An 11,857-nucleotide genomic window follows, 5' to 3' on the forward strand; every position below is an offset into this window, starting at 1 on the left:
TGCTCTTAATGATTGGATAGCCTTTGTTGTCATTTACGGTAGAACGGGTTTTGATCCTTCGAGGAAGGTAAGGCTTTTTAAACTTATTTAGGTACAATCTACTCCCGAGTAAATAAAGTGCAGCATTTTTGTACTCAACACTAATATTTTGTTTTGTGAAAGCCTGTATTTGTTAGTTCAATTACTCCCGTTCTACTTAATTTTTTTCGACCAATATATTTCTGCTACCGTACATACAAATAAGCAAGGAAGTAGCATCCCTCGAGAAATTGTATGTTTTTTTTAAGACGATGCACGGATTGTTTATAATACTTCCTTCTCTCCTCTCCCATCTGGATGCAGAGAACGACAGTGACATGAGGTACCAGGGAGCCCCTACCCCAAAAAAAATCAATTCCCAATTTGTCCTGACATCTTTAACATTTTTCGAACAACCTCGTTCACCAATGCATACATGACAAAGTTTCAAGGGCAGAAATATGCTATGCAGATTTCGCGGCTTTTTTCTTCTTTTGCTCCAAGCCTAGAATGTATATGTATACGAGCATATTTATTTTTAAAAAAATCTTTGTTGAAGAGGTGTCTTAAACATAATAATTTCTTTCGTAAAAGATAAAAAAATTAAAGTGAGAAATGTTTATATCAAACCTCTCTCTCCCATTGCTGAGCCGCTTTAAGTTAATCGAGGTGCATATTTTACTAATAAAGAATACTGTATTAATACAGAACACTGGATACAAGAGTCGGCAAAGGCGAAAAGAAAGTGACGTTACAAAATATGCATCTATTTATGGCATCTACATATCAAAATTTATTTACTCAAAATAATTTATATTGTCACACAATTGTTACAAATATCCACACAGTTTTTTCGATCTGATCTACAATACGTAAGCCATAAGTGCATGTTACAAAACAGTTCAAAAACCAAAAACCTCAGCCACATAATTTCAGTCATCTCGTCTTCATCAGCTTGCTCAAGTGGTTTATTCACATCAAAAATTGCGTCGGAAAGACGATTCCAGAACAGACAGTGTCCGTCTGGGTTCTCAGTCCACTTTATATACCCTCAACAGTTTAAAATCAAATCCAATCAGCTACATGAGTTCAGTCGTGTCATCTTTCTCGGGTTGCACAAGTATATTATTCTCATCAAAGATGGCGTTGGAGAGGCGTTTCCAGAACAAACGTTGTCCATCGGGGTCCTCAGTCCACTTTATATACCCTCTAGCTCTAATGTACTTTCGCAGCGATTTCGTCATAGCATCAAATGGCACAGGTTGAAACATAACCGGGATTACTGATTGATAACCACGAGCAAGAGACATCTGAAACTCAAACTCACACCAAGGATTGAGCACGTAGCTCTCAGACAGAACAAGCACTGTTTTTCTGCTGTTTTCCACGGCCTCTACGATGGCCTCGGAAAGGGAAGCGCCACCAATGAAATTTCTTTGATCTATGATAACATCAAGTTGATCCTCGTCTTCTAGATGACGCAACAGCTTGTGCGTTACATAGTAATAATCGTTGTCGTCATAGGAGGCGTACACGTGACCAGGTGTTGCAGTAATGACACCTCTCTTTCGAAAATGGCGGCGAAGAAGGAAGAAGTGGTATCTATAAGATAGGGAGAAAAATCAAAAACTTAATCGGTAATCATTACAAATATTTTACTGCAATGTTGCACTAAATGACATAGAAACACTTTTTTACCCAACCAAACTACTGGGATTCACATTTCTAATGCAGTCCAACTCCAATATCGACAAGGCTATCTATGTATTCTGTGGAAAGAAAGTTTGGCATGGTAAAAGATACACTGAGAATAAAATTGGAGTCATTTGACTCTCTAGTCAGAGTCCAGCAGCCCTCGACCCTCATGGAGTTAATTTGACTCCTATATAAGGGTCAAATTACCACACTACCAGAGATTTAGACTCTCTTATCAGAGTTAATCACCCCCTGGCTCTCATGGAGTCAATCTGACTGTAAAATCAGAGTCAAATTATCGGGGGCCAGTGTCTGGCTGACCCTTTTCATCGACTCTTTTCGCTCGCTGGACAGAAAGCTTCGTTTCATTACTTGTGATGGCAGTGTGCAGACGGCGTGGAGAGAACAGTTTTCAGCATCCTTTGTCAGTATAAACATTACTTTATTGGTCATAGTTGGTTCTATGCATGAACAAGTGGTTTTCTGTGTGTTTCTTAATTTTTAATTTCTTAATTTTTACTGGCCCGGGCTTTCAGTTGCCACACCCTTTATGTGATATGTTGGTATACAGGTCAGCAGGTTTTGTTTCCAGGTTGTAGGTTTGACCCACCAATGCATGTCAGTGGAGAGGTATGCTCACTCATTGGTTTATTTTTTCATCTTTAGATATGAGTTAAAATATCTCCCAAAGTTTACGATTTTGAAGGAATTAGTTTGTTTACTCTCTAGTATGGTCACACGGTTTCCTAATCCAACATCCAACAAACATGTCATGCTGTTTATTACCAGATTTACGAACTGTTTGTTATTGCTACGTGGGATCCACTTCTGACCGCATGGCCTAGTGGTTAGGGTGTCCGCCTCTGGAGCGGGAGGACGCGGGTTCGAACCCGTCCGGGGACAACAGTCTGAAATGAACGATACTTGCTCTCACTCCACTTGTCGCTATTGTAGTTGTTTTTGTTCATGACGTATCAAGGAGTCAAAAATTCCTTAATATGGGGTCATGGTGACTCTTTTGTAGAGATAAATCAAGGGATAAAGGGATGTGTGAATGGAGTTCATTGTGACCCTCCTGTGGGGTGTGGGGTGGCATTTCTCCATCGGAGTCAACTTGACTCCAATTGGGAGTTATTTTAGGCACCACTGCTGGACTCCAAGTTTGGAGTCACTTGGACTCCGATTTTATTCTCAGTGTCATGTTGATATTCGATTGTCGCTAAGGTCCAGCGCGGATACAAGATAGCCAAAAAAAGTCTTTTGGTATTGTGCTGATTTTGTTCACTGATAAATCGAGGATTTCCAAATGTGGGAGTTGTATTGGATGTAGACCACCTTTAGCAATTGATAAGTAGTTTTCAAAGGATGACCTTCTCTGTACTTGATTTTAATTATTAATATTTATACTCATTTTAATACTATATTTTCCAGATTCTTTCACTATACTTAGTATATGTTGCAAAGAGAGCACGATGAACCCTAAGTACTATATATAATTACAGTTTTCCTGTGTTAAATTATTTTTGTGCGCATTTTTGCTACATATTTAATCAATATAAAAATTAAACTTTTCTACATACACTCACAAGTTAACTCACTTGATATGCCAACGGTAAATGTAAGCTACTATAAGACCACAGACCGCAGCAGATATGACACCGAGAGATGCTCCCAAGGAAAGCCACAGGTTTGATGAAATGATCGTATGTGGAGAACTGTCGCATTCCCTCTCAAGTCTACCCAGGCTGCTCTCTAAGCTTGTTTTAGATCCATTCATGTAGCAAGTGGAGTCGTTGGAGAATATTGTCGTCATGTTAGAATGGATAATCAAATGGAGGAATCCTATCCCGTCGCAAACGTTGCAGTCCATGGGATTGTTGCTCATGTTCAAAGTTACATCCAAACTACTGGCATTCATCTTCATAATGTAGTCTAACTGCGATATTGCCAAGGCGGTTAGTTGATTAGTGCTTATATCTATGTATTCTATGGAAAGTAAGTTTGTCATGGTAAAAGATAATGTTGATATTCGATTGTCTCTGAGGTCCAGCCGTTTTAAGGATACAAGATAGCCAAAAAAGTCTTTTGGTATTGTGCTGATTTTGTTTACTGATAAATCGAGGATTTCTAAGTGTGGGAGTTGTATGGGATGTAGACCACCTTCAGCAATCAAAGGACCTAAATTGTTTTCTTTCAGATACAAGTAAATCAGTGAGATGAAATTTTCAAAAAATGGTTTTGGAAGGAAGTTAACACCATTATAAGATAAATCCAGAAACTCTAGCCGATCTAAGCCATAAAGTAAGGCACAAAAAGTTTTTAAATTCACGTCCTCTATTCTGAGATATCTGAGCTTGTTTGGAAAGAAATAAACGGACCCCTTAAAAGTATCACATGGTAAATAATCATTCCTGTCTGTGGCCCACCAGCTTATAGACACATATTCTAAATTTTCAGGCAGGTTTATTTTCAAAATTGGGAGCTCTAACCGAAAATTATGTGGAGCACTTCGATTTGTTTGGGGGGTTGGGCTTACATACGAGTATTTAGCTGGTTCTAAAGGAAGCTTTGGACGGCCATACCAAAAAGAGTTTGATGGAATATCTTGAGGTGTCACCAAACTCGTGCGATAAATATTGTTGTCCACTCTAAAAAGTGTTAGGTTTGTATTTATCATTAGATCACGAAATATTTTATCGAAACCAATTTCCTGTATTCCATTTTCCAAACCAAATAAAAGGTTGTTGCCAGACAAATCTACATATTCTAAATGAGGCAGAAACTTAAAATTTTGAAGGTCAATCGCTTCTATTCTATTGCGTATTAATTCCAATGTCTTAAGTGATGTGTGTTTCAAACACTGAAAAGTATTAGCAGACACAATCCACTGTGGAACATTTGGTTTCCAATTTCGCCATCCGAATATGTGGTACATGTGAAGAACTTCAATTGACGTATTGTTCAGGTCACATATGAACTTCTCGGCCTCTGTGACTGACATAAAGTTGGCATATTCTATGTCCAATACTTTCAGATGTGGAAATGAAGACAATGTGCCATATTCTACGGTGTCCAGTCCACAGCTAATGAAAGCTAATCGTTCGATAGGACAGTTTTTCAACATGGCAAAAGTGTGCTTTCTTATGTTTGTTACAGATCCAACTCCATGAAACACGACTGTTTTCAGTGAAGTAAGATTGTTGTATCCGCGACCAAATGGTGTATCTCCATCTGTTAGACTTGGAAAGGTCACCTGTTGCAATTTATGTAAAGGAGCTAAGGTTTGGTCTAAATAGCCTTGTTGAATCTGTGCACTGCTGCTCATTCTTCCGAACATCAGAATTTTTAACGAGATTAAATCACGAAACAAGTTCGTGGGGAATGCTTCATAATCGAAGTGCATGTCCGGATGCAGTGGAGACAAATCTAAGAGTTCCAAATTCCATAAACCTGCAAAACTATCCTCGTGAAAGTGTTTTATGTTGTTCCCTCCGACATACAGTGCTTTCAGACCCTCCAGTTGGCTAAATGCGTGTGGTGGTATCTCAGACAGACCGGTGTAACGTAGATCCAGTACAGTTGTATTAAGTGGTATAGGTATCTCCAGAGGAAGGGCACGGAGTCGGCTGTAAGAGCAGTTGACTATCTCCTGTGACAAGGACGTAAAATCACAGTGACATGGCGCCGGGCACCTCTGAGCCTTGAAACCTCCACTACTAACAATGAAATTCATCAAACACCACAGATACAGAATAAAGTAACCTTTTCCTGGCATCGTGGACGTTTCGGTTATCGGGATTCTGGGCTACCTTTTTGCGAGTAAGGATCGAATGATTCACATACAAAAAAAATTTACTAAACAGCCACTCATGCAGTCATATTCTATAACTCCCAATGAAACTCTCCTCTTAAGATAGGGCCAAATTATGGCGACGGGCTTTTTTTATAGGCATTTATATATTTATGGACTACATAAACATTTATCTAAGCTTACACATTGTATTACTCTTCTACTTTGGTTGTGAATTTGACGAGGATTATACACGAACAATTAACTAAATGTAGTACTTTCTCTGGGTCTTTTATCCAATATGTTTTTCTTCCTGGTTTTGAAGAGATCGGTTGACATTTTTAAAAGAAAATTCAATATGTTTATACATGTACAGACTTATTAAAAGCGTTTAGCGTGTAGAATCAACACCGTGTTCCCATTGCGCTCCTTTATGTTCACAACCACAAGTCACGATCTCACGCGTATGGAACACCGTGCCCCTTTAATACCTTGCAAAATGACGTTTTTTAACATTTGCTGAAACCAGAACGCATTGATGAAAATGAAGAATGTGAGAAAAAAAAGATAAGCACCCTTCCCCCCAAGTTCATCAGGAAGCTTTTTTTTCTATATACTTCTACATATTAAAATTTATGTAAATCAAATAACTTATGCTCTCACACAACTGTACCAGACCCTCTCCCTCGACACCTGAGTGTGTACAATTCTTTTGTTTGCCAACAGCTGTGGGGAATTCCCTCTTCATCCACCGAACTTTTTGATTGGACAGTCTTTGTTGAGGTGAAACAACGTAAGTGTATTGTCTCTTGAATGAAGGCAAAATCATTTAGTGTAGGGATATTTTCTACTATATTTTTTTACGAATTAATGTTCTATTTATTTCTCATCAAATACGAAATACAGTATTGGTAACCCGGAAAAACACATATTACAATCGATGTAAGGTAGCTTTTGTTTCGTCTAAATAACCTTTTTGCATCTGTGTTGCATTAAATCATGGAATAAGTTCACGGGGAACGTTTCATTATCAAAATGTGTGTCCGGATGAAGTGGAGACAATTCCATGTGTTTCAAAGTTCATAAACCTCCAAAGCTATCCTCATGAAAGTGTTTTATGTTGTTGAATCCTGCATATACTGCTTTCAGATTTCAAATATAGTGCCTTCTCTTGGTAATAACATCCCCAATATGTTTTTCTTCCTGCTTTTGGTACAGAAACATTTCTTAAAAGAAAAATAAAAAGGTCTGTACAGGCTTTAAAGTAGGGGATAGCCCGTAGAATTAACCCCGTGTTTTTATGGCGCTCTTTTCTGTGCACTTGTACCACAAATCGGAACCCCTGGAGTATGGAACACCACGCCTCCTTATTATCTGCAATGATGTGCGTTTCAAACACCGAAAAAGGTGGAGAATTCGCCAATAATCTGAAAAATGTTATACCTCTTAAGCTTTAATTGTCCAATTTTAATTTTACTCGCAATTAGTACAAGGGCAAGTGGTTTTTAAGGATTAATACTCAGCAGATGCAAAAACACTTTTAACTTTATAAAAAATGTAAAATATTGAGTCATGGTAGCAGTATGCATTTATTTTTTTAGTATTTACACAGCATTCAAAGAAGTGGAATTTCTCTGAATTTGTGCATTTTGTATGTGATATGTTTATTATATATACTTTAATGCTTTGTATTGTTTTTCTGTGTCATATCATCCATTTCGAATGAATGTAAGTTTTTTGAAGCATTATTATTGGTCTAAGGTGAGAAAGCTCGATTATTTCAAACCAGGAAAAATTATCAATCAAATGATAAAACCATTACTATAAAAAATACTGTCTCTCATTCTTGAAGCCCTCTTGATTATTACCAATAGTCACCAGTTATTGGAGTTTAAGATTATAATGTATTAGAATTAGATTCTAATGTATTATGAACTGTTTGCCATTTGAGCATGGTCTTCTTTATTTATCTGGAAATTCAGAGATTCAGAGATTTTCTTGCTGCATTTATGCCCCAATTTGTGAAGTTTTGAAAAGGAAGATGATTGCCGTTTGAGGATTGCCATGTGAGGTTTAAAAATGTCAAGTCTGCTTCGTGGCAGCATTTTCTTTGAAATAAACACAGACGTTAAAATTGATAGTAAAAATTACTGACCTCAAAAAAAAAAAAAAAAAAAAAAAAAAAAAAAAAAAAAAAATCAAATTTCCAATGAAATTTGATATTGTAAGAAACTGTCACAGCATTTTAAAACAGTGTCAGTAGTGTACTAGCAAAAGTTATTTTGTCTGTTACAAGTTCAATAGCAAACATATGGGATGTTCATGAGTAGCTTTTTTCTTATCAGTAAAAACAATTTGCATATCATATCTCATATTTCATCTATCTTTCTTTTCAAATTTCAGGAGTTTCATATAAGTAGAATAAGTATGAAATGAAAATAAAATATATATATATTAGATCAAATAGTAGTATGTTTCTGTTTTAGAAAAGGTCATCTTAAAATTTCAAGTGGGAATTATTTGGGGTGTCAGTCACATAACTATCTTGACCATATTTTCATATTTTAATCACACATCTATGATATATCTCATTGCACTATTTTATAAATAATGAACAGTAATGTTTTAAAAATTCTAAAATATAGAATTAAATTATTTTCATTTGACATGTCGAACAATTTTATGATATTAATTGGTGAAAGGAACCACAAAATTTGCACATAATTTTGGTTTTGCATTTCATGACCTGTTCATTCTTAACCTTGTAAGGCTACAGTAACTTTTTTCCAAGGAAATAGATAAATATAGGCCATGCCACAGAGAAGACAAAGTATCCATAAAAATATGTATAACAGATTGCAGATATTCTTAAATAATCCTAGGAAGAAATCTTCGACTAGTAAAAGGAGGTTTCACCTAACACCTCAAATTGTCTTTAATCTTAAGTAACCATCATAATAACATAAGATGGTTCAGATGATATTCATGTAACTCAACCTCTTAGAGTAATGCCAACTTGAAATTGAACTTCCAACTTGAACAAATGTGGCATTTGGACAGAAAAGTTTTGCAGATAGAACTGGACAAGATTCACTAATAGGCACATTCTCTGTAAAGAAAAAACGGTGACGTTTCTGTTCAAAACCAACACCTAAAGCTGATGAAATATGTAAAACTATACTACCTTTTATGTTTGAAATACGTTTACCAACTCAAAATTTTTTCAGGAGAAAAATAACATGGATTGATCATCATCAATCATTTCCATATGGTGACAATGACACAGAAACCACTGACAAAACTAGGTTAAAATGACCCAAAAATAAAAAATAGGTGAACATGACCCAGTTTTTAGCATCAATCCACCAATCACGGTTTGTTTAGCATCACCATGCACATGAAGTCCTCATAACTAATTTGAATATTTCCAGTTCCAGTAGTGTCCCTGGCCCTGAAGTTGTCTGTCAGAGATCTGAGGAGGACACATGATTGGATGAAATTGTCCAAGGTCAAGGCCCTTCGTGCATGGACGTCATATTTGGTGACGATTAATTGAGCGAACTGTGGCGATAAACGAAATCCCATTTCAGTGAATGCTGCAATAAGATAAAATCATATTTAAATATTTCTTGAATCATGAGAAACACCTGCTCACTAAAAGGCTCTATTGATCTGTGGACTTACTTATCTGTGGATCAAATATGGCCAACCCACTTGAAAGCTTGCTATAATTTATTGCTCTGCTCCTGTTAGTTTCAAATTTATCTTAGAGCTTGTTTGTTTCATATGTAAGAAAACATTTCTAGAAAAATAATTAATTATATATTTTCAATAACTTTTACCAATAATACCAACTGTAAAACAGCTCACCGTTATGCAACTCATTAAACTCTATAGATCCAGATCTGTCTCTGTCGTATCTGTCAAAGACTCCCTTCCACTGGTGTATGTAATTCCACAGGGCCTGGAACTCATTCAGATCTATATGGCCGCTGTGATCCCTATCAAACATACCTGGAAATAGGATACAAATTGCACAATAAACAAAGAAAATAGTCAGTGTTAGAAATGAACGCTGGAACGTCTGTCCGGGGCTGACAACTTTCAGAACGGACTGAGAAGTTTTTCCACCTGGCAGGCATTCGAGCCAGCTACTTTTCAAGATGGCTGAACTTTCGGTCCTGCAACTAGTTTTCCTAAGAGGAAACAGTGAATACAGTGTTATTCTAGGATCAGAGAAGTGATACTACCTTCAGGGTAGGTACCACCAGAGTTATCAATAGGTTACAGTTTTCAAAGAGATCTACCCACCTATCATGAGCCTACAAGTTTCAGCATTAAAGTGGCTCCAGTTAGCATTGGTCAGGGCCTGCTGCAACTCTGTGACTGTGATTCTGCCAGATCTGTCAGCATCCACTGTGGTGAACCAGTGGTATACCTGGGGGTCTATCCCTGGGGGTGGGGCACCATACCCTGGAATTAGAGTTAGAAAATACTGTAAACCAGTGATACACCTGGGGGTCTATCCCTGGGGGTGGGGCACCATAGCCTGGAATTAGAGTTAGAACATTCTGTGAACCAGTGATACACCTGGGGGTCTATCCCTGGGGGTGGGGCACCATACCCTGGAATTAGAGTTAAAACATTCATACACTGTGGTAAACCAGTGGTACACCTGGGGGTCTATCCCTGGGGGTGGGGCACCATACCCTGGAATTAGAGTTAAAACATACATATACATGTACTGTGGTGAACCAGTGGTACACCTGGGGGTCTATCCCTGGGGGTGGGGCACCATACCCTGGAATTAGAGTTAAAACATACATATATGGTGGTGAACCAGTGGAACACATAGGATTGTATCGATTGGCTTTGTTTCTGGGGGTTTATCCCTGGGGTAAATTCTATAGTCTAGCCACCTATCACAGGGCGGATCCAGAGATATTTTCTGACAGTCTTCCAAATTATCTTTCAAATTGTTGATCCATCCTCCATTTTTTGACCATCTTCCAACAGTAAAAAAATAGATACCCATCATGTAAACTTGAAAATCTGCTGTCTTCCGGAAGACCCACAAGACAGCCTCAATATGCCCCTGTGTCATTAAAAGTGAATACGCCTCATACACACTGCATATATACTTTGGTCTCACTGAGATACATTTTAAGCCATTTTGCAGGGAGGGGGGGGGGGGGCGGTGAATGTTTAATCAATATGCATTTCACTTCAACTAAAAACATCAGCCTTACCTGGTTGTTGATAACCACCATACCCAGGCTGTGGGGCTCCGTAGGGTTGCCCTGGGGGTGGGGCTCCGTAGGGTTGCCCTGGGGGTGGAGCGCCATAGCCCTGAGTATAAGGGAACATAAATAATGCATTTAAAATAAATCACATCAATAGATATTAACAATGAAATACAAATGATTGATTTTTTCATACTGATAAAGACAAAGTCATAATATATTTTACACAATTAATTACATAAAGCTAGAATACCACTACATAATTTTAAGGGTTTAAACTCACCCGGTAAAACTGTTTGGTTGACAAGATTTATAGATGTGATTAATTGATTTTTCAGTATTGTAGGGTAAGCCAGTTAGCACACTTACAGTATCTCCCCCCCCCCCCTCAAACCTATAAGTCTTTAATTTTCAATGTTAATCAAAAAGAAGTTATGTGGTGACTTTGATCAATGTATCTTTTTTTTCTTTTTAAATTAAATCTTCAAGCTCTTGCAGCAAATTTCCATCCAAGGGATATCCTAGGCCCTCATAACATTTGTATGGCGCAAAAACATCGTTAATTAGTAAATTAATTACCTAACTAATTACTCTGAATAGCGGAAACATTGCACAAAGTCACAGCACAAAAATAATTCAGAGAAATTCAAAGTTATATCAAGATGGAGGAAATACAAGTGCCAGTCAGTCTACTCGCAAGTTGGTACCAATCTAGATTTTAGTCTTAAGAGCAGTTGTAAAAGGGAAACAAAGGGAGAGGCACAGCAAGGGTGTGTCACTGAGAAAGTGAGAGAGTGTAGATGGCGGAAGTGACTGTGTCCAAAGTTGTAGCACAGACTCTGTCACCGTCTTGAACTCTTCCCTGGCAGAAATTTCAATTTTCTCTGTTTTCTTTTTGAATCTGACAGTTTGCATTTAAACCGCACACAACTAATGGGAATAGTGTTCCTTCAAAATACCTGTGCAGGTTGCCCGTATCCATAGCCGCCAGGTGGGGGATAGCCTGCCATATTGGATCTCGAATAATCACGCGTGTAAAGTTCAATCTCGCAGGAGTCACATGACACATCGTACGACCCAAGTTTCAAAATGGTGGCATGACACACATTGA

General features: G+C 37.7%; 2 protein-coding genes across 2 annotated transcripts; both read right to left on the bottom strand.

The window, feature by feature from the left end:
• Nucleotides 1–533: 533 nt before the first annotated feature.
• On the bottom strand, nucleotides 534–5,576 carry LOC106164544 (toll-like receptor 4). The gene is made up of 2 exons (XM_013542488.2): nucleotides 3,312–5,576; nucleotides 534–1,620 (listed from the first exon to the last, which is right to left on the bottom strand). Exons 1-2 carry the CDS (start codon nucleotides 5,486–5,488, stop codon nucleotides 1,098–1,100), a joined length of 2,700 nt encoding a protein of 899 aa, XP_013397942.2. The 5' UTR covers nucleotides 5,489–5,576; the 3' UTR covers nucleotides 534–1,097.
• A 2,477-nt stretch (nucleotides 5,577–8,053) lies between these two features.
• LOC106164559 (sorcin-like) lies at nucleotides 8,054–11,838 on the bottom strand. Its single transcript, XM_087019032.1, has 5 exons — nucleotides 11,706–11,838; nucleotides 10,753–10,852; nucleotides 9,815–9,976; nucleotides 9,374–9,517; nucleotides 8,054–9,099 (listed from the first exon to the last, which is right to left on the bottom strand). The coding sequence occupies exons 1-5, from the start codon at nucleotides 11,754–11,756 to the stop codon at nucleotides 8,873–8,875; spliced, it is 684 nt and encodes a 227-aa protein (XP_086875158.1). The 5' UTR covers nucleotides 11,757–11,838; the 3' UTR covers nucleotides 8,054–8,872.
• Nucleotides 11,839–11,857: the final 19 nt, after the last annotated feature.

The sequence above is a fragment of the Lingula anatina genome, chromosome 8 (assembly GCF_051362555.1).
Source record: "Lingula anatina isolate TDL-2025a chromosome 8, LinAna3.0, whole genome shotgun sequence".
Lineage (NCBI taxonomy): Eukaryota > Metazoa > Brachiopoda > Lingulata > Lingulida > Lingulidae > Lingula > Lingula anatina.